This window comes from Carassius carassius, chromosome 21 (assembly GCF_963082965.1).
Source record: "Carassius carassius chromosome 21, fCarCar2.1, whole genome shotgun sequence".
In the NCBI taxonomy this organism is placed as follows: Eukaryota; Metazoa; Chordata; class Actinopteri; order Cypriniformes; family Cyprinidae; genus Carassius; species Carassius carassius.
In genome coordinates, this window is record NC_081775.1 from 16,129,351 (window position 1) to 16,151,071 (window position 21,721).

The 21,721-nt window shown below is 34.3% G+C and overlaps 4 protein-coding genes across 4 annotated transcripts; 2 read left to right on the forward strand and 2 right to left on the reverse strand.

Annotated features, from left to right (window-relative positions):
- Window positions 1–2,692: 2,692 nt before the first annotated feature.
- Window positions 2,693–4,133, forward strand: gstt1a (glutathione S-transferase theta 1a). The gene is made up of 5 exons (XM_059503490.1): window positions 2,693–2,856; window positions 3,076–3,163; window positions 3,235–3,385; window positions 3,530–3,706; window positions 3,788–4,133. Exons 1-5 carry the CDS (start codon window positions 2,745–2,747, stop codon window positions 3,986–3,988), a joined length of 729 nt encoding a protein of 242 aa, XP_059359473.1. The 5' UTR covers window positions 2,693–2,744; the 3' UTR covers window positions 3,989–4,133.
- A 1,136-nt stretch (window positions 4,134–5,269) lies between these two features.
- On the reverse strand, window positions 5,270–6,235 carry LOC132097150 (taste receptor type 2 member 30-like). The gene has a single exon (XM_059502776.1). It carries the CDS (start codon window positions 6,233–6,235, stop codon window positions 5,270–5,272), a length of 966 nt encoding a protein of 321 aa, XP_059358759.1.
- A 1,861-nt stretch (window positions 6,236–8,096) lies between these two features.
- Window positions 8,097–15,045, forward strand: LOC132097637 (P2X purinoceptor 4-like). Its single transcript, XM_059503491.1, has 13 exons — window positions 8,097–8,237; window positions 8,397–8,544; window positions 8,704–8,775; window positions 8,936–9,008; window positions 9,149–9,242; window positions 9,807–9,887; window positions 10,298–10,439; window positions 11,398–11,534; window positions 11,602–11,692; window positions 11,772–11,837; window positions 11,916–12,020; window positions 12,148–12,255; window positions 14,204–15,045. The coding sequence occupies exons 1-13, from the start codon at window positions 8,119–8,121 to the stop codon at window positions 14,744–14,746; spliced, it is 1,779 nt and encodes a 592-aa protein (XP_059359474.1). The 5' UTR covers window positions 8,097–8,118; the 3' UTR covers window positions 14,747–15,045.
- Window positions 15,046–15,156: 111 nt separating this feature from the next.
- p2rx4b (purinergic receptor P2X, ligand-gated ion channel, 4b) lies at window positions 15,157–18,566 on the reverse strand. Its single transcript, XM_059503492.1, has 12 exons — window positions 18,085–18,566; window positions 17,639–17,786; window positions 17,438–17,509; window positions 17,278–17,350; window positions 17,081–17,177; window positions 16,916–16,996; window positions 16,688–16,829; window positions 16,042–16,178; window positions 15,872–15,965; window positions 15,715–15,780; window positions 15,514–15,621; window positions 15,157–15,437 (listed from the first exon to the last, which is right to left on the reverse strand). The coding sequence occupies exons 1-12, from the start codon at window positions 18,222–18,224 to the stop codon at window positions 15,402–15,404; spliced, it is 1,194 nt and encodes a 397-aa protein (XP_059359475.1). The 5' UTR covers window positions 18,225–18,566; the 3' UTR covers window positions 15,157–15,401.
- Window positions 18,567–21,721: the final 3,155 nt, after the last annotated feature.

Genomic DNA, 21,721 nt, shown 5'->3' on the forward strand with positions numbered 1-21,721 from the left:
ATATTCAGCCAATCACAATGCACTGGATAGCTGGCCAATCAGTGTACACCTCGCTTTTCAGAACAATGAGCTTTGTAAAAATTGATGTAAAAAGGTGGTGCATAGAAGAGCAACAATAATGTACATAATAATGTGTTTTGAACCTTAAACTGCATAAACACATTGCATTACACCAAATACACAAAATAATGTTCTTTTTAGCAACGTTATATAACCTCTTTAAAAAGAAAAGAGCCTTCAACACTGGCATTCTCTATTCTTTCTACTTTTTTTATTATAAATAATGACCTTATCTATGAACAAAGCAAGCAAACAAACAAAAAACTTTGCTATACGTAAATGTTAGGCGAATCTCCGCCTCCTGCCCCAACAATGAACCAGACCCACCACTGTCCTCTTTTTTGGAAAACTTAAATATGGTCACCCTATTGTATAAAAATAACCTGTTGGTTTTTTTTTTTTTTCAAGAAATTGGCTATGCAAAGATTTGATTTCAAAAACAGTATCATATCATAGCTATTAAACTATTTATATACCTTTTTCTTTCTTTCTTTCTTTCTTTCTTTTTAAACCCATTAATCCTCAGAATGATCTCAAAGTAAGAAGAGGCGAAAGTCTGCCTGGTTTAAATGTTTGAAAATGATTAACAGTTGAAATTTATAAAATTGAGTAAATTAATCAAAAAGTAATCAAATGTAATCAGCTACATTACTTTAATAAAGTCATTGAGATTATATATTAACATGAACTAACAAATAAAAATCCAAAGCATTATTAATAATATTTAATATTAATTTGAATATTTTAGCAAAAGTTGTGTTAGTATAATTTAAAGGACATAAGCTAAAAATGAAAAAAACAATAACAATTATTAAAAAATACCAACTGTAATTAAAACTGTAATCTAACTTTAAAAAAACTTTAAAGAAGGTTTTTATTTACTTATATTTAGACTATGAGAACAAGGCTCACTGAAGTAAATATTATCAAATTGAATAAGAATCAAATTTTCATTCAACCTCACATTTACAAAAGGATAGCAAACGATTCAGAAGCAGTGCTGTGTCATCTCCTATTCCTTGAATAATAACAAACAAAAATACTAATCCTTAAAAAAAAATTCTTTGGGTTTGTTTAGAAAATTCATCACCAAATCAAACAGAAGCAATGCATGCCTCTCAGAGCAATAAATAAGTGAATCTGTCAATACCATCTTCTGTTTATAGGAGAGAACATGGAGAAACAATCTCAGCCAGACTTTTACACAGACCGATTGGTTTTACACAGACCGTTTGGTTCTTATCTGCTATAATCTGGAACCACGTGCCTTTTTAAATTCAAACCAGACTTTGAGTGAAGTCTTGCCGGGAGCCTCAGCAGGAAAAACCCAATGGCCTCACCAGAACCATTACATTTATTCTTCCAAACCACAAGCGATCTTTATTTACTTCTCTTTGGAGTTTGATGGGGCTGTGGTGGATGATCTAACAGTTGATTTAATTTGTATCTGATAAGGACAATTGCCTGGTTCCCATTGCAGAAATAGCACTCCTTTGATGCTATATAGAGCTTAACGAATTTCCATAATAAACTAAAAGATCATTATAACGTTCTCTTCAAGAAGAAAGTGAAATGATATGAGGGTGAGTAAATTCATTTTAATTTCTGCACATTTGATATACTACTCGCTCACTGCTTTTTGCTCCAGAAGGTGCTGCTGACTTTTGAATCAAATTTGTTCTTCTGCGAAAAGAAAAGGTGTTCTTGCGCCATCATGTGGCAGAATTCTTCAATTAAAATTATGAAACTTTCTGACCTGTCATTGTAAGTGCACATGGCACTTATAAATGTATATAAAGCAAAATAAACAGTCAGATCTAAAACAGAATTTTATGATATTTCAAAATTTTTAATTCTCTCTCTTTTTTGTGTAAAGCATTTGATGCAGGAAAGATGCCTGTAAAATAAGAGCCTATAAGCATAAAAGTGCTGCATATTTACATTGCTGAAATTAGGCAACAGTAAAAGGAGAAAATAGCCTACATGTAATGGCAGGCAAAAAGACGACTGAAATACTGAAGGCGATTACTGAAAACATGACATAAATCTAAAATATAAGCAGGTCTTGCCTATAAAATGATCTCAAATTCAATTTTGAGATTTTGAGAATTTTTACCAATTTTTTTGGTAGCCTATATATTAAAGCTATTCAAATATTATGGTAAATGCAAATTAGCCTAGGCCTACTACTTTGATGACTGTGATATTTTAGTGATTAATAATTAACTAAATAAACTGCTCATAAGAGTTAGGAAGATTCACGGATGGGGTGAATTTGAATGGACTTTAACATATTACCGCAATCTTTCTTAACGCAAACCCCCTAAAACGCACAGAAAACCGAGTTAACCATTAGCCTATACTGGGAAAAGTATTATTAGCGAAATTTGAAGTTCCTACTCAGTTTCTTTACAATGTTTTATCTCTTGCTCTCGTCCCTTCACGATATCTCAGACAATTTCCTCATGACATGCAGACAAGTTTTTCTCAGCTCTTGCCATTTGTCTTTGATCATGACATCTAACGCTAGAATTAGATAAACGAAGCCGACAGCCACAACATGGTAGTGTTAGGGTGTCGCAAGAACATTGTGCCATTGACCCATGGAGGGCGGAGCATAAAAACAGCACATATGAGGGTGAGAAGTCCGGAGAGTCGCTCGTCTTGGACACTTCTCATCCAAAATGCCACTGAAACTGTATCTCGATTTGCATTCCCAGCCATGCCGCTCCGTCTTCCTATTTGCCAAGATAAATAAAATTCCCTTTGAATTCAAAGCCGTGGATTTATCTGCAGGTGATTTGTGATTTATTTATATGTAGCTGTTTTATGGAATTGTGCATGTAATCTTGGTAATCTGCAGTTGTAACATTTAGCCGTTTCACCTGATCTAAATGTTTTTAACGTTGATCATGTTAAAAAAATTCCTTATACTTTAGACACAGTTTTAAGTTTATGTTTATTCCATTGTGATAAAGTGCATTAGTCATCAGACGTTTTTCTCCTGCTCTAAAGGTGAACAATATGGAGAGGAATTTGGTAAGGTCAGCATCATAAGGAAAGTTCCTGTCCTCAAAGATGGAGATTTTATTCTAACAGAGAGGTATGTTGTTGCCCTGATTTACATTTGATTCATATTAAGATTAGAAGTAAGACTGTATACTTTCTCTATAGTATAGCTATACTGCAGTACTTGGCAGCTAAACATTGCACTCCTGACCACTGGTATCCAGCTGACCTGCAGAAGCGTGCACGAGTCGACGAGTTTCTCTCCTGGCAGCACACGAACATAAGAACTCATGGGTCAAAGGTCTTCTGGTTCAGGGTAAGAGTTGCTTTATTAACCGGTCATTTGTTGTGTTTGTGTGTACTGAGTAAACTGTGATTATGCAAGCTTTCTTTTAGCTTCTTTTTTACTCTCTTTAATGCATGCATTATCCACAGTCAAACTAGTATTTTCCAATTCTAGGGGGTCTTGCCTGCAGTCACTGGGGCCCCAGTTCCTAAGGAGAAGATGGATGCTGCTGTGGAGGACCTCAACGCATCTTTGAAAACTTTTAAAGACAAGTTTCTTCAGAGCAGGCCCTTTATAATTGGAGATAAAATATCTCTGGCTGATCTTGTAGCTATCGTGGAGATAATGCAGGTACATGTTGTGCATTTGATTTCTTAGACCAAGTACTTTACTTAAACGTGACATATTTACCAATTTTTGTGTGTCTTGAAGCCGGTCGGTACAGGTCTAGATGTGTTTCAAGGCAGACCTGTTCTGAGTGCCTGGAGAGACAGAGTTAAGAAGGAGTTCGGTGTGGAAGTCTTCGATGAAGCCCATAAGGTTATCATGAACGTTGATACATTGCCACAAACCTTTGAGAACAAAGGTTTACCAGAGTTTCTCAAGCTAAAGTTACAGAAAATGTTTAACTGAGTCTGTTTAGGCGGTCCAATAATCTAGTATTAAAAAATATCTTTAATCAAGTTTTTTTGCAGTAATATGGACTAGATAAAACACGGTTTAGAAAATATTATGGTATTGAAATCATTGTATTCAAAATAAAAATGTTATAATAAAATTATGCCTAAAGGTATGCATTTGTACAATTTACATTGTATTCATATATTATGTTGTGTGTTGCCTTGAATGGTGAAATACCAAATTCTCAAAAACTCCCATTTAAACAATACATTTAAAATGAGCAAAAACTCTTACATGAACTGTCCAATAAATGCTATTTCTTATGCTCACATAGCCTTAAGAAAGCATAGATTTTAGACTGGTAAAGCCAAAATGCATGCACAATCCCAAGCTTGAGTTATAATTTATTTTTAGGAGTCCTCGTTACAGTATAATTATACATTTAATTACTGAGTAATATTAATTAACTGCATATACTAACTAAATGGTTAGGGTTAGGATTAGGGTTTGGCTTACTTGCATTTAATTATGCATAATTTATTGTTATGATACAATTGTTATTAATGTTATTAAGTATTTTTGTCATTATATAAAATAAAGTCTTATCCAAACTTGTAACAGCAAATGCAATATAAGTATGAGATATGAGTAATATAGTCTTTTGCTATTTTCAGTTGCTTAGGAACAGAATTTTTTTATTGATATTTTTCACAGTAAAATATAAGACTACAGTATGTCTGTCTACATATATCACAATACAATTTTTTTATCACAGCAAGATACATTCATTGCGCTACATAATGTAATTAGAACATTTTATTTGAATAAATGATTAAACAAATACTAACTTGATTCTAGTATTCCAATCCGACTGCAAAAGAAAACATACATATTTTAAGAGTTGGTGATTTTGTATGGAGTCATGCACTGTGAATCTAACAATGACATTTTCAGAAATGTTCAAAATTAAGCATGATGGTCCATCCCTAAACATAACCACATAATCAGATCATACGAAAACATAAGAGTGAGATTCAAACAAATTAGCAACCAAATCACCAAAATATAAAAATAGTTAAGAATTGTTATGAAACTGTGTTGGTTATTCTCCTGACTATTCAGCCAACTGTAGTATAAAGGCAATCAAATAGGAAGAGTTACAAGTATTCATTTAGCAGATGATTTTATCCAAAGTGACTAAATCATAATTTTATGTTTACCTTATTGCTTACTATTACTTTCTTTATTTTTAAGAGACTTAAAACAAGAGGTTTTTGATTTGAAGAATTCAGATCAAACATCCCCTGTCACAACTGTCTGGCTTTTGCTACCTTGTTCCTCTGCCTTCCAAAAGCAGAACAGACTCCAGAGTTTCTCTTTCAGATACCTGTTTGAAGCTGTCAGAAGGAGAGAAGTCATGCCACTGTAAAAACTAAAGGCACTGGCTAAGATGTGGTAGGTGATAGACTGCCCAATTAACCTTATAATGATAAACAAAGCCACGATACACAGAGTGGACATATAAACTCCCACCAGGGAGACGGTGATCTTGCACACCAGGAGGTATGAGTCAGATCCTTGCACCTGGGTCTGGTTCTTCTTGAGAGCCAGCGTGTGGGCGCATAGATGGATGACCATTCTGATAGAGGTAGGCAGCATGATCGTCAGAGGGATCGGGCAGAGGAGGCAAAGAATAGCAGCAGCGTATGCGCTTGCGTTCATCTGTATAGTGAAGGAGGGCAGTGGACAGGTCAAGTTGCCAATGTCGTTCACGTTGTAATTTTGTTCCATTGAATCTGCAGCGTCGAGTGAGAACATAGGAAAGAACAACAAGGAGGATAACACACAGCTCAGCAGCACTGCAGCGTTGATCACAGAGGAGATGTTCCTCTTCAGTGCTCGGAAGCAATCAGAGGAGAAATTCACAACTTTGATGCAGTAGAAGAGACTCAGCCATGCAATAGCCCAGAAGCTGATGAAGCTACAACTCATCATTAGATATATTTCAGTCCGAATAGATAAAGGATATGGCCTGATGCACCAAATCAGGGGATTCTGAAAGACACTAACTACCAACATGAAGGTGGCGAGTACCAAGATAATGTTGTTGATGGAGATGACGTTTAGGATCAAATTGACAGTCTGAACGCTCCTGGTCTTCACTTGCTGTTGTATAGTAAAAATGAGGTTAAAAATGTTTCCAGAAACACCAACTATCAAAAGTGCGACAAAAAAAAGAACTTGCCCAACGAGGGTCATGATGTTGCTCTTGGGAGAGTGAAGCACACAAAGCAGAGTCCTGCACTGATATGAGGTTTGGCAAGATGTGTATTGTTTTATGTAGAAACAGGGACTCAATCTCTTATGCAAAGTGACTTTATGGGGGTGAATCAGAGCAGGCTTTGTTCAAAGCTGAAAACACAAATTAGGTAAAATGAGAGAAATGCACCATGTTTACCACAGTTCAGATTACACAAACCTAAAACAAGATAAATTGGGAATTTACTATATTATCTCTATTTTTCGCTTATGGTGAATATAAAGCTCATGCGTGTCACTTACTGTACACACTGAGACTGCATTTGCTGCCATATGTATATGTAACAATCAGTATTGAATGTTCATGTAATCAGTTTTCAGAATTTGCCTATTCAAATCTTGTTTGTTTGCTATTTAGACATAGTTGGAAACATGTTGGATAAAATGCAATCTGTACAATTTTACTATGCAAATATATAAGATGTGGGGACTTAAGTTTTCCACTCTCAAGTTTCTCCATTGTTATGCACAGGATAATGGTTTGACGGTGAGCATGATTTCACCAAGTACGACATGTTCCTGGATCAACATCCTTGTTTAACCTGGAACAACATTCCAATAAACCAGTCAGAATTGAGATATAACTTTTCAGGAAATATCTGTTTTAGGCTTACAATCAGTGTTAGGTGCTTCTACACTCTTGTTAATCAGCTATCATTTCCCTCTGGTTTTAGGAATAAATAGGGTTAGGTTTAGGGGTAGGGTTTGGGTCAAGTCTATATTTCTGGACAATAATGTTGATCCAGGATCATGTCTTACTTGGCAAAATCACGCCGACCTTGGTTTTACAGATGAAAAAAAAAGTATTTTGATGAGACTGTGATGTAACAACATGAAAGAAACTCAAAATGTAACCTTGAAGATTCTTCTGTGCATGCTGTTAAATAAACTGAATTAGATTTGGCCTGTATGAGGTTAATTCATAGCAAATTCACATTCAGATATCATTAAAATTATATTTTCAAAGAAATGAATACTTTTGTTAAACAAAGATGGGTTAAACTGATACAAAGTGATATTATAGATATTAATAATGTTATGAAATATTTTTTTTATTTCAAATAAATTTGTTACAAAGAATACAGAAAAGAATACATAACAAAAATATTAAGAAACACAACTGTTTTTAAAGTACCAAATCAACATATTTGAATGATTTCTAAAGGATCACGTGACACTAAAGAGTATGGCTGCTGAAAATTCAACTTAGCCAGGAGTTGCATTGTTTTAAATTTCACAGTATTACTGTTTAACTGCATTGTTGTTCAAATAAATGATCCTGCATAAGATACTTTTTTTTTTCAAAAACATACATTTTCTTAATTTAGGCAGGAATGATCCTTGCATTTACTTCTTGGCTCTTGTCAAAAAATTAACTTGAAATGTTTTGTTTTTGGGGCCACTGTGAATGGTATGAAAATATTATAAAAAATATGTTAAATATGAAGGCCTATATAAATAAGTTGAAATATATACCTTATAAATTAAAATAATTAAAAATATAACTTTTCATCTTTCAAGTTAAGATTTAAAAAAGAATGGAATTCCGCAGAAACGAAAAAAATAGCCTAGTTGTTTAAAATGTATTTAAAATAATGTTAAAGACAAGAGAAGGCATGATTCCAAGATGAAAGAGGATATAATGTAGCCTAATTTTGAATACGTTAGTCTGCTGTAAGTGGAAAGTCTTTCTCCGTCCCAAGAAAGAGAGTTATAATATAACTGTCTTCCAAAAGACCACGTGACCTCCTCCTCCTCCTGCGGAGCCCGAGCTCCGCACTCACTGCCATAGTCCGTGCCTTGACTGTTTACTAGTCACCACCATGCCTTGCACTCTGCTGAACCTCTGTGAATATGACACGCAAAAACTCGTCAAAATCAAGAGCGTCAGACTCGGGTCGCTGAAATGGACGTTAAACGGAGTTATCTTGATGTTCATTTGGTAAGTGTTTGTGTCCGTTGTTTCTTGCATGTCTCCCCCGCATCATTCAACAAAAGCTCATTCATGTAGAGTCAATGCCAGTGAGTGTTTACATGTACACTGACCAACGCAGATTCTTGATTCTCAGCATCAAGTGAAAGTAATGTCTTTATTTTACAGCATCATGATGTTATGGAATAAAGAATATCAAGAGTACGATCTTGTCGTGAGTTCTGTTACCACAAAGGTTAAGGGAGTGGCAAATATAACTATACCAGACATTGGAGAAGTTGTGTGGGATGTGGTGGACTACAGTGGACCATATCAGGTAACAATACACCATTTATTATTATTATTATTTCATGCCACCAAAACAGATTTATGCTCATTCCAGTGATTCTTAAATATGAGGTAGTAAGTTAAGGTAATAAGTCAAACAAATAAAGGTAGCCTAATAAATAATGTTGTTCTTGTTTTATTTCGGCAGGGAAGAAACTCCTTTTTTGTGGCAACAAATGTCATTGTAACAAAGAACCAAAAACAAGGTAAATGCCCCGAGGTAAGTGCAGCTATTCAAATCTCAGTTTATTTGGTAATACAATACAAAATGTATCTTAAACTTTAAAAAAAATTCTATTTTTTGGGTGTGATTAATTTACCACTACCATTTTAAGCCATATATAATCCATTCAACAGACGGTTTTATGTTCACACTTCAGGTTCTGCCACATGGGAAACTGTGTCGAACAGATAAAGACTGTGAGAAAGGGTTTTCTAACCAACATAACCATGGTAATGTCATATAAAGAAACTATTTTAAGGCATACAGCTTGACAGGAAATACTATCACTACCCAAGTGTTTTATTTCATCGAAAACCATTATTGGATGTTTTTGCATGATTTGAGGTTTGTTTCTGTGTTTGTTTTTAAGGTCTTCAAACAGGTGCCTGTGTGAAGTTAGATATACTAAAGAAAACATGTGAAGTTACAGCTTGGTGCCCCATTGAGAACAAGAGGAATCCCAGGTGCTGTAACGTGTTAATTCATATAAAAGGGATAGTTTTCATTTAACATTTTGTTATTATTTACTTATTCTTGTGTCGTTTCAAACCTGTATGTAATATATGCAGATATTATGTTAATATAAAACAAATTTCTTGTCCATATAATGAAAGTGACTTTCATTTTATGTTCCAAAAAAACTGAGACATTTTTCATTACAAATAAGAAAGTCATGCTGGTTTGGAATGACATGAAGTTGAGTAAATAATGAGCTAAAATTTATTTTTTGGTGAACAGTATTTTGTCCTAATTGAATGTAGGATTGACTCTTGATTGGCTGTTTGTCCTGTATACTGTTGTTTGTTAATAAAGATTCAAACTTGTGTAAGCAAAGCTATTTGGCAATAGAAAACTGCTCATCATCAGCTTTGCTGCAAAATGAATCAAAAACAGTTGACACTGCAGTTCAAAGCTACCAATGCCAGGGACTTTTGAGGAATCTGTTTGAGGAAGTTGCAGTTTTATATGAACAGAGATTCGGTGTACAGAAGTCTTTTTATGTCAGGTTTTCATTTCTGTTTCCCCAGGCCGGCTATTTTGGCATCTGCAGAAAATTTCACTGTGATGATCAAGAATAACATCAGATTTCCAGCATTTAATTACATAAGGTATAGTACAAAAGTTTTATAGTTGCAAATGCTATGATATTTACTGTACAAATGTTGGTGCACTAACATGCTTAATGGGTTACACTTTATCAAGGTGTCCTTGTTAGAGTGTAATTATACATTTAAGTACTTATTAATATTAATTAACAACATGTACTACTTACTGTATTGTTAGGATGAGGATTAGGGTTTGGTTTATGGTTACTTCCATGTAATTATGCATAATTCATTGTTATTATAACAGTAAGTACATGTAACGTGAAACAAGGACACCTTAAATAAAGCGTGAACTGTTAGCAGTAGCAATAACATTTTCAATTTCAGGAGTTCAACCTTATATATAAAATCTGATTGAGCAAATAGTAAGCATATACTGATAATATAGTAATTAATTTATGTTTTTATCTTAGACGAAACATCCTGCCTGAAATGAAAGACACGGACCTTAAAGGTTGCATTTATAACCACTACAAAAATCCATACTGCCCCATTTTCCGTTTGGGAGACATTGTGAGTGAGGCCAAGGAGAAGTTTTCAGAGATAGCAGTGGAGGTAAAACCTTTCTTTCTAAGCATACTAGGACATACACTATTGGTCAGAAGTTTGGGATCAGTACGACTTTTTATGTTTTTTAAGGACGTTTCTTCTGCTCATCAAGGATGCATTTATTTGATAAAAGAAAAAAACAGTAATATTGTGAAATATTATCACTATTTAAAATAACGTTATTACTATTTAAAATAATGATTTACTTTGTGATGCAAAGCTGAATTTTCATCATCCATCACATCCATCACAGTGTTCAGTGTCACATAATTCTTCAGAAATCATTCTGATTTATTAACAACATGCTAATTTATTATCAATCTTAGAAACAGTTTTTGCTGCTTAATATTTTAAGAACCTGAGATACTTTTGAATAAAAAGTAAAAAAAGAGCAGCATTTATGTAAAATATAAATATTTTCTAAAAATATAAGTTGTTACCATCACTTTTATTAATTTAAAACATCTTTGCTGGAAAAAAAAGAAAAAATCTTTAAAAAAAGAAAGAAATAACTGACCCCAAACATTTGAATGGTAATGTATATTATAAATGTTCTTTTTATTCATCAAAGTATCCTGAATTTAAGTCTGTATTGTCTTATGATCCTTTAGAAATCATTCCAATACCGTATGCTGATTTGGAGCTCAAGAAACATTTCTTATTATTATCAATGTTGAAAACCGTTATGCTGCTTAACATAGGTGATTGTGGAAACAATCTTTTCATATAAAGTTTGAAAGAGCATCATTTATTTAAAATAGTCTTTTGGTACATTATTAATGTCTTTACTGTCCTTTTTGATTAGTTTATTGCATTTTTGCTTAATAAGAGTTTTAATTTCTTTAAATAAAAATCTTACTGACCACAAACTTTTGAACAGTAGTGTATTTTTGTAATTTAGTTGCAAAGTAGGTAAGTGAATTGTTGTCAAGTGTTTACATCTCTGGTAGTATCTGCTCCACAGGGTGGTGTGATCGGGATCCAGATCAACTGGGACTGTGACCTGAACCACATCTTTCACAGCTGTCTGCCCAAATACTCATTCCGTCGCTTGGACGAAAAAGAAAGCAACCGAACCTTGTACCCTGGGCTCAATTTCAGGTGTGAACAACTTAAATCATATTGAACATGCGAACTGTGTGATATTTAAATTCATTATTTCGTGTAGGTTTGCAAGATACTCTATTGTGAATGGTGAGCAGCAGCGAACGCTCTTTAAAATGTATGGGATTAGGTTTGATGTGATGGTGTTTGGGAAGGTGAGATTATATTATACTATATTGTCATTACTTTGCATGTTAGCTTTAGCATATAAAATATTTAGTAAATTCTTTGCAGGCTGGAAAGTTCAGCATCATTCAGCTAATCATCTACATTGGATCTACGCTCTCGTATTATGCTCTTGTGAGTAGCCCTTAAACACTCAGCAAGTTGGAAAAGTGTCTGAAGTAATGAAATGTTTACCATCGAATTTGTCTTAAGACAACAATGTTCCTGGACTGGTTTATTGGGACCGGCTGTTACTCCAAAGAGGCAAAACAGAACTACATTGAGAGGAAATTTGAGGCCATACAGGACCGAGAAGAGGTCAACACACCTTAGAAACACTGACATATAGCACTTCAGTTTCATTAATGCTTTACACAGGCTAAATACATCTTAAACTGAGATTCCTTGTACATGAATCTACCATTTAGTATTGTGTTTGTTGCAGTGCTTCCTTTGTGTGTCATTTGTGGATGAGGATCAATTACGGGTGGTGAAAAAATCCAGAAAGAAAAGATTACAGGAGACAAAACCCCTTTCCTTACACCAGCGCAAAGTAAGTCGAGTTCCTCATATAATATAGTAACTGACAGTAAATTAATACTTGTTATTAAACTTTCAAAAAATTTAATACATTTTGTATTAAAGGATTAGTTCAGTCAGAAAGAAACGATGAATTCAATACAATGGCAGTATGTCCTGACTCACGATCACACATTGATAAAGCACCCAGAAGTGTCAGCGAACACTCCATGTGGCTCACTAATCACTTCTCAAATCCTCCGATTTTTGTTGGTGAAAAGCACCCTGATATTTAAATAATGATGTGGTAAAATCATAAATGGCAAAATCCATTTTGCATTGTAAAGACATCTTTTACTATGGTTTGCCACCACTATTTTTCTGGTAAAATTGTGAAAAGAGTGTTTAAATTCTGTGAAAATGATCAGAAAGCATCATGTACTGTTTTTTGCTGACATACTTGGGTGTTTTATGAGTGTTTTAGGAGTCGATATGTATTAAACGTACAGTATGGGATTTTTGGCCACCAGGGGTCACTCAATCAAAATAATAACTTAAGACGTACTTTGATGACGTCGGGAAAGAGCGTGGGCTCATGGGAGTTGTTGTCATTGGAACACGCGCTCTGTCGCTCCCCACATTCTGCATTCATTCTAACTTAGTATTTTGACAATCACGTCTTTTCGAACGGAGAGATATATGAATTATCAGACCCCTATCAAATCAATATTTCATCTAGCTAGTAGTAATATATGTTAAAAAACACGGTCGCCTTTCGTTAATAATTATAATTACGTTTATACTATGATATCAAACAAGATAGTGAACTGCATTTGAAGCTACTCTATCCAGCTAGATATAGAACAAATGTGGATTTACATTAACAATACATGAGAGCTAGTCTGTCTGCGTTTTACACAAGACATCATCGTTTCACAAAATATACAGATAGATACAGTTACCTGTTTATTATAATGCAAGCGAGTTCGGCATCTCTCTGTAGTTTCAGCGAAGTTTCACGAAGCTCTCTCCATCTTAGAAATGCAGCTCCAATATTTACCCGTCTTGTTTCTTCTCTTGTCCCAAAACCTTCTCGGGTCATTTATTTCACCTGTACGTTTGCGCTTCACAGAACGTGCAGGCAAAACATAATCATGATCCATAGCTAAGTTATTGATTGAGGTATAAATACTAATATAAACAATATAAATATAAAATATAATAGTCTTGATCAAGGCTAGCTACTACTTTTTCTTTTTCGTCTCTTCTTTGCTTCTGTTCACCTTTGTATTTTGCGTTCCGCCGGGTTCCGCAAGAAGTTAGATAAACTAGAGGGGTCAAAGGTTATATGACACCATAGACGGCCGACAAAACGGAAATAAAGAAACGTGCAGTGTCTTCTAATTAAACTATAATTTTCTCCGAATTTGAAAGTTTGTGGAAACTGTTGGGATAATGTAAGTACACAACTAAAAAATATATATATAACATAGATATAGTGATTTCTGCTATTTTTAAGCAGAAAAATTACATATTGTGCCTTTAACACTGTATGAAATTCATTAAATTATCTCTCTTATAATAATCTGCTACCAGTATTAGGTTAATTAGTTAATGATAAGATAATGAGAGTTAATGATGACTTTCATTTTCAATGAGTTTTAATATTTGGTCAGACTGATTTTATGTTATGCGTTATATGGCATTGCATTAACTCAAAAAATAATTTTTTTTTTATTTAAAATTATTTTTTATATAATTTTGTCATCATTTTTATAGAAAATTTTATGAAATTTTATAGTCGATTTTTTTATGTCTATATTGATTATACTTGAATGGATGAAAATTTGAAATATTGCCTCACCAACATGCTTAAAGTAGGTTTACTTTTTTTTTTTATCAATTAACATTTTATGTACTTTTAAAACATTTTTTTTTTTAGTTTCAGTAAACTGTAATAACCCTGGTCTGTTCTCTTTCAGAATGATTTGACAGGCATGAAGACTTTCATGAGTGTTCTGCAGTGTTGTCAAAGCAGAAGTGTAGAGCAGAGTCGTGGGCTAAAAGTGTATGAAAACCTTCCCAGAAGTCACAGCAGCAAACAAAGCATTGACACGTCATTACTGGAGATGCCACAGTCTGGGTGTCCAGCCTGGTGTCAGTGTGACTGCTGCCGGCCTTCCAACTCCTTGCAGGAGCAGCTGTGTTGTCGGTCGAGGAAAGGACGCTGCATTACCTCGTCCCCGCTCTTTTCAACACTGGTTGTCAGTCGCTCTGTCCTGGAGACCACTCTGTTCTATGTGGATCCACTAGCGGAGCTGCGTGAGGAGGCTCAGCTGCGTCATGGGGCCTATGCTCAATTCATTAGATGGCGCTTTGGTGACAGCACACCTAGAGATGCTGTTCCAGTAATACCCAGTTGCTGTATATGGATGATAAGAGCAGAATACCCCAGCCCTGATGGGAAATACAGTGGCCTTAGACTCTATCAGGCCGTACCGTCTCAGACAGACTTCAGTAGATAAGACTTTATTCAGTTTATGATTGACCATTCAATCTCAATGCCAATGCCAAAATGGGAATGATATAAACCACAATCAACAATACAGAATATGATGAGGGATTTTTTTTACAATTTTAACCTGCAAAGCAACCAATTTATGACTCATATTAACTACAAAAATGCTGTTAGTATGTTTTTCCTAACACAGATGCCTTTGATTTAAAAAAAAAACAAATGAAGAGGTCAAAGCATGTACAGTCAACCTGATTTACTAATAAATTTAAGTGTGACTAAACACTGATACACTCACAAACTAATGAATAAACATTAATTAAAATTAATTAATATATTATCATATTCAAATGTGATGGATAAACACGGGTTAGTATACATTACCATTCAATTTTTTTGTGGCGAGTTAAAAAAAAAAAAAAAAGTATTGCCATCATAGGAAAAAGTTACATTTTAAATGTATAGTAGAAAACAGTTATTTTATATTGTGATAATATTTACTGTATTTTTTTTATTAAATAAATGCAAAAATGGTGACTAGGAGACTTCTTTAAACAAGCTTACCAGCCCCAAACATTTGAAGTAGTGTGTATATATAGGATATATACAAGAATATATTGTGTTTTACTGGTTTTAAGTGCGGTGAAAGTGTCCAGTTCACTCCATCATGGAGTCCCATATGAGCTTGTCTCCATGGAGCTCTATAACAGTATAAAATAATATCATTTTTATAAGTATAATATTGCCTAATTTTATTATAATATTTTTTTAACTTACCAGTGGCATACTGTCACCATTTTGGTTCAGATGAATGAATTTATGTTTGGCATAGTTGTCACGATCTTTCATACAAGTAAGCATGACCCAGTCACAAACAGCAGCCGTCTGGGAGAAGTTCAGAAACAACATAAAAATTATTGAGCCAAAGGCATTTTACTCAAATAGGTGTCTTTGAAAAAAAACAAAAACAGAGCTTACCAAACTGAGAAAGGCAAGAGTGGCACCAAGATTGACAATAGTGGGCACAATATTGAATTTACCAGCCTGCAGAGACCATAAGAGATTAACGGATATCGAAAATCGAATAAATAGATGCTAGTTATTATTTTTTTTACTAGTAGACTAGTTCACAAACCATCCCAAACACAATGACATCAAAGCGGATTCCAAAGGCCTTTATCAATGTCCGTGTGTCAATGCTTTCATTGTTTTTATAATACTTTGCAAATCTGTGGGAAAGAACAAAATTGTTACCCTCCAGCTTTACAATAAAAAAAAAATCTAAATCAGTTTAACTGCATTTACCGGAAATTGTAGCCAGGGGCAACATTATTTTCAGGATTTTTGTTGTCCAGTCTGCTAAAAGAATACTTGGGAATGCAGAAACGTTCCGAGAAGTCCAAGTCACAATTCCAGTCAATGAAAATCCCAATAATGCCACCCTTCAACAGTAAAACACACTGTCAACTACAGTAATTCACTTATAAAACTTCTATAAATATAAATAAAATACTTAATACTAAATACACAATACTTCAAAAGTTCAAAGGTAGTACTTTTTATGTTTTAAAAGAAATCTCTTATGCTCATAATGGGTGCATTCATTTAATCAAAACTACAGTAAAACAATATTTGTACTATTTAAAGTAACTATTTTAAGTATTAAAATATTTTAAAATGTAAAATGTTTATTCCTGTGATGGCAAAGCTGAATATTCAGTTTCACATGATCCATCAGAAATGATTCTAATATGCTGATTTGATGCTCAAGAAACATATTATCAGTGTTGTGTTGTTATATCAATGAAACTTATAACATTATCAATGTATTTGCTGTCACTTGTGATCAATTTAATGCATCCTTGCTGCATAAATATTAATTTAAACATTTTTTGACAGTTGTGTCTATAAAGAAGTAATACAGAAATACAGCTTTATTGAAGATACAGACTTTAAGAGCCATGACGCTGAAGTCCTCTCCTGCTTCAGTTACCATGTTCCCCAGACGAAAAATAGGACAGTCTGGGTCTGTTTCACGATTAAACATGCAGCTTTTTAAATATGTGGAGTTGATGTGAGGCAGAATGTTTCGCCTAGAGATAACACAAACAACAGATTCACTAGCACACTAACATTTGGAATTGGAATTCTAAATGCAGACTAAAATGCATGAACTTACTTTCTAAATTTGAACTTTGGATATTGTATGTTGTTTTTGATGAGCACTGTAAAGTCCTCTGCTGCACCTAGAACAGCAGGTCTGCAAAATCAGACTATATTAATATTCACAGATTCAATCGAGCAAAGGTCATCAAACTTGCCCACTTTTGCTAAAGACACTCACTTTGGAATATTGGCGTCATTTTCAGGCGGACACCATGCCTGCACCTCACAGGTTTTGATCGTATCAGAGTACTGCACACAATGTCCAGTCTGAACACCTGTGAAGAGGAACAGAGTTCACTTTGTGCCATTACCTTACAGCTTACATCAGAAAATTGAATTATTACGCAGTATTGTTGAGAGAACATAAACGCATACCATTGCCATGGACTTCATTGTATCCTTCTTTGCAATCACTGTCAGATTCACACTTAGTGACTTCACTCGGAATCTGTAAAAAATGAATCATTTGTAATCCAACATGCAACGCTCTCTTCTTGTGTGAAAACAGACAAAACATAGAAGTATTTGATCGTACCTCAGGACACTTGCTCTGTCTCTGGCCTGGAGTCAGAATCACATTTGTTAACACAAAGAAAGTGTTTTCTCCCTACCAAATCAAAAACAAGGCTGACTGAATCTGGAATTCATTTCTACAAAAAGCATATGCCATATGGACAAACAAAACAACTCTCAGAGAAACTATTGCAATGGGTTTCTGTCAATCGAATGTAGATACCTGGGGTGGGATAACATATTCAGGTACGTCCCAAACATGAACCCCCTCAATGGGTGAATTGGTCAAAATATTTCCTTTCACCTTTGTGCTGACCGAGCTGATCACTGAGTCGGTGTCCTGGTAAGCGCGCTGAATCCAGCAGACATATCTTAACAGTATAATGCAGATATGGAGTTAGGCTAAACTATCAAGACTGCATTGCATTCCAAGAGCACAACACGCTTAAGCTTGGGTGTAAAGATATATACATTTGTAACAAAGGAAGAAGAAAAAAAACCCACAAGAAATGGAAAACAGTTGGGTTTTTAAATAGCTTTACCTCAAGCTTTTCGAGCTTTAATTACACTTATTTCAAAGAGTCTTAAAATTTAGATGAACACAAGCAGATGCAATCAATATTTCTTCCAAAGTTTAAATACTGTATAACGTTGTAAAAATGTACTCACACAGCAACATAGGTAATGATCAAAAACTGGATCAGTCTGAAGAGGGCTCCAACACCTTTGTTATTAATAACCAGCATTACATTGGTTTCATAGCCAAAGAGACACTGGAGACAAGCATTACAGCAGTTTTTACAGCCCATTGCTGAAGAAATGTCCACTACGAAACCACAGTACTTGATGTAAGGTCAAAACTCTGTTTCAGCCTGTAGTACAGCTACTATACATTTCAATAGAATTTACATAAGCTTTGCATGTAATTTCTTAACATGCAGGATTAATGAAAGTATTAAGATATGCAGTGCCAGCCATCTGCAGACATTTGGTTAAACATCTGTTAGGTACCCTATAACATTTGCACTCCTCACATTTGCAAGCCAGTATCTATAAACGTGTGAAACTCATGTAAATCAAGCGGTTGAACACCCTCAGTCATGACCAGCAGCTCAATTGCTAGAATCATTTAAGAAAATACATTAGAATCCGTGTATCATTCGTACTTTTCATATTCAATTAAGAAAACAAATTCGGAAAATCAAAAAGGGACTAAAAAACAAATAATGAGTGATTTTTTGTATTTTCGATTACATGTTCAAATTGAAAATGGGAAATATGAAAAACGCCTCCACCATGAATCTGATTTGATATTTAGTTATCCAACTTTGTCCGTGTATCTTTTGGTCATTTGATTTTCTATTTAAAAATAAATACAGATAAATGAGAAACGGTTTGATTTTCGTTTTTTCGTTTTGTTTAAGAAACGCAAAACGAAAATGTAGCTGGATTTTTCGTATTTTTGTTTGTGGGTAAAAAATTAGATTATGCTTTAATATTTGTTTGAATGTGTGGGCGGCGCTGAAACGCCCCTTTCATCCCTTCTGTATACTGCACCACAAGCGGCAACCGCGAGCTCAGTTCATTTTCAGGAGAGAAGCGGCAGACAGCAGAGTTTATTAATCCTGCGAATTCTTTGCTAGTGGTGCTTGCAAGATAAAATAATAATAATAATAATAATTAATTAATTAAATTAATAATAAAATAAAAAATAATATTATATTTTTCCAGCTGCTGCATGTTATTGACAAAACTTGACAACTTTATTCATAAAACGCCATTTGAATTTTACTTTAGCATGTGATCTACAACGACATGGAATAAAATATAGGCCTACTACTACTTTTTTGCCTACTTATTTTATTCTAGGCCATTCATTAAAAAAAATAAAATGGGAAAAACCCAACCCCACATTTATAATAAAATTTATATTAAAATAAGTTAAGTTTTCCCCATAATTAGACTTTAAATGTTTTAATTATAGGCTATAGGCTACTTAGAATTATGAACTGAATTCACGAACTCTGTAGATGACCGTATTAATATAGTGATGGTGTGACATCATTACAGATATTGAGTTCATACGGGAACACTGCACCTCTCTTGGTTTCATTTGAATTACATAGGCCTAAATATAAAATTATTATTATTATTATTCTATTTAAATGCATTATTTTAAAAGTAGCCTAGACATGTCCAGCTAGACATGGTTCGTCTGATTCATGAGCCTGGTTCATTTCTGACGTTTCAGAAAGAAGTTAATGTAGACAGAGATGGCAGAAAGCACATCCTGTTGAGTTTTGCAAGGTTTTCGTGTTATTTAGGGTGTCTTACGATCCAAACTGACGGAGCTGAAGCTCTTTCCCCTGTTATCGGGATGGAAGATGTGGATCGGGATCCGCCGATCGGAGAAGTGCAGACTACACTCTACAAGATAAAGCCCCAGTTGCTGTATGTAATAGCAAATGAAAACATGTTAGGCTACCTGTGAGGTTTTTCTTAGACATAGAATAAAATTAGTAGGCTAAAAATCCGCATATTTCATGTCATTGTAGATCATAGGCCTACAGTAAAATTCAAATGTCATTGAATAAATTAATTTCTGTTTGGTCAAAAGAAATATATATATATATAAAGCCAGAGGTGGAAAGCAACGAATTACATTTACTCGCGTTACTGTAATTGAGTAGCTTTTTTGTGTACTAATACTTTTTAAAGTAATTTTTTAAATCTGTAATTTTACTTTTACTTAAGTATATTTTGTTTGAAGTATTGTACTTCGCTACATTTTAAAACACATTAATTACTGAGTAAAAAAAAAAAAAAAAAAAAAAAAAAAATGGCTCCCTGGAAAGTACGGCATAATGGGCAGGAGGGCAAACTGGCGCTAAAATCACAAGAAAGATGCAGACGGACAAAACAGGCGTTAGTGGTGCAGACACCGCTGAAAACGAAACCCCGTCATATTCTGAAGTTGAACTCGAAGGAAATGAAGTGAACCCCTGGCCATATGTATGCTCTATTATGCAGTGTAAGCTGTACTTGCCTAGGAAGACCAAACTAGCAGCTTATAAAATCTCGACAAGACATCAACCCTTCGCAAGAATGTAGAGGTAAGCTAAATAATTGGATCGTTGCATTGGTGGTTAAAATGAAGCTTTGACATGTTAGCAAGAGGTTTTGCACAAATTAGCCAAAAAAACAGTGGTGAGGAGTGTGCTATTTTTGTTTTAATGATGTGCGCGCGCATTCTTTCACTGTGTGATTCAGTCTCCTAAAATGCATTTAGAATGATCACAAAATTGAAGATATAGGGGCAGAAAATTCACATATTTATATAATTTCATATATTAAATCAAAATCACACAAAGAATGCCATCTTTTCCTCCAAAAATCATCATGAATATATACATACATATATATAACAGTTCAGTAAACAAGTTAATTAAGAGACTTGCGTTTTAGACACCATATTGCCTTTTTTAGCTCTATTTCTACAACAGAAAATAATTCCAAACACAGCCACCAAAGCACAGTTTTGCGTCTCTGAGCAACGTGACAGTGTTTCGTTTCTGAATGAATCAACCGTTTAAATGATTCGGTTCGATCGCAATGACTCACTTAAAGCTTGCAAGCACCACTAGCAAAGAATTCGCAGGATTAATAAACTCTGCTGTCTGCCGCTTCTCTCCTGAAAATGAACTGAGCTCGCGGTTGCCGCTTGTGGTGCAGTATACAGAAGGGATGAAAGGGGCGTTTCAGCGCCGCCCACACATTCAAACAAATATTAAAGCATAATCTAATTTTTTACCCACAAACAAAAATACGAAAAATCCAGCTACATTTTCGTTTTGAGTTTCTTAAACAAAACGAAAATCAAACCGCTTCTCATTTATCTGTATTTATTTTTAAATAGAAAATCAAATGACCAAAAGATACACGGACAAAGTTGGATAACTAAATATCAAAATCAGATTCATGGTGGAGGCGTTTTTCATATTTCCCATTTTCAGTTTGAGCATGTAATCGAAAATACAAAAAAAAAAAATTCACTCATTATTTGTTTTTTGAATATTGTATTTGTAAACGAATAAGGAAATAAGTCCTTTTTTGATTTTCCGAATTTGTTTTCTTAATTGAATATGAAAAGAACGAATAATGCACGGATTCATTAGTGTTCTTACTGCATTTGTTTGACTGTGGTGTCTTAAAACTTGACAGCTCATTTAGTATGGCTGCTGATATATAAAGAACTATAAATATGCTAAGAAAAAAAAAAAAGAAAGAAACTCACAGAATCAGGAAA

Coding starts and splice junctions, on each gene's coding strand:
- gstt1a (XM_059503490.1), top strand. CDS start 2,745: ATGCCACTGAAACTGTATCTCGATTTGCATTCCCAGCCATGCCGCTCC. Junction 2,857..3,075: donor AGCCGTGGATTTATCTGCAG/GTGATTTGTGAT, acceptor CCTGCTCTAAAG/GTGAACAATATGGAGAGGAA. Junction 3,386..3,529: donor CAAAGGTCTTCTGGTTCAGG/GTAAGAGTTGCT, acceptor TTCCAATTCTAG/GGGGTCTTGCCTGCAGTCAC.
- LOC132097150 (XM_059502776.1), bottom strand. CDS start 6,235: ATGACCCTCGTTGGGCAAGTTCTTTTTTTTGTCGCACTTTTGATAGTT.
- LOC132097637 (XM_059503491.1), top strand. CDS start 8,119: ATGCCTTGCACTCTGCTGAACCTCTGTGAATATGACACGCAAAAACTC. Junction 8,776..8,935: donor AACAAGGTAAATGCCCCGAG/GTAAGTGCAGCT, acceptor TTCACACTTCAG/GTTCTGCCACATGGGAAACT. Junction 12,021..12,147: donor CCATACAGGACCGAGAAGAG/GTCAACACACCT, acceptor TGTTTGTTGCAG/TGCTTCCTTTGTGTGTCATT.
- p2rx4b (XM_059503492.1), bottom strand. CDS start 18,224: ATGGGCTGTAAAAACTGCTGTAATGCTTGTCTCCAGTGTCTCTTTGGC. Junction 16,997..17,080: donor AATGACGCCAATATTCCAAA/GTGAGTGTCTTT, acceptor CTGATTTTGCAG/ACCTGCTGTTCTAGGTGCAG. Junction 15,781..15,871: donor ATGTCATTGTGTTTGGGATG/GTTTGTGAACTA, acceptor TGGTCTCTGCAG/GCTGGTAAATTCAATATTGT.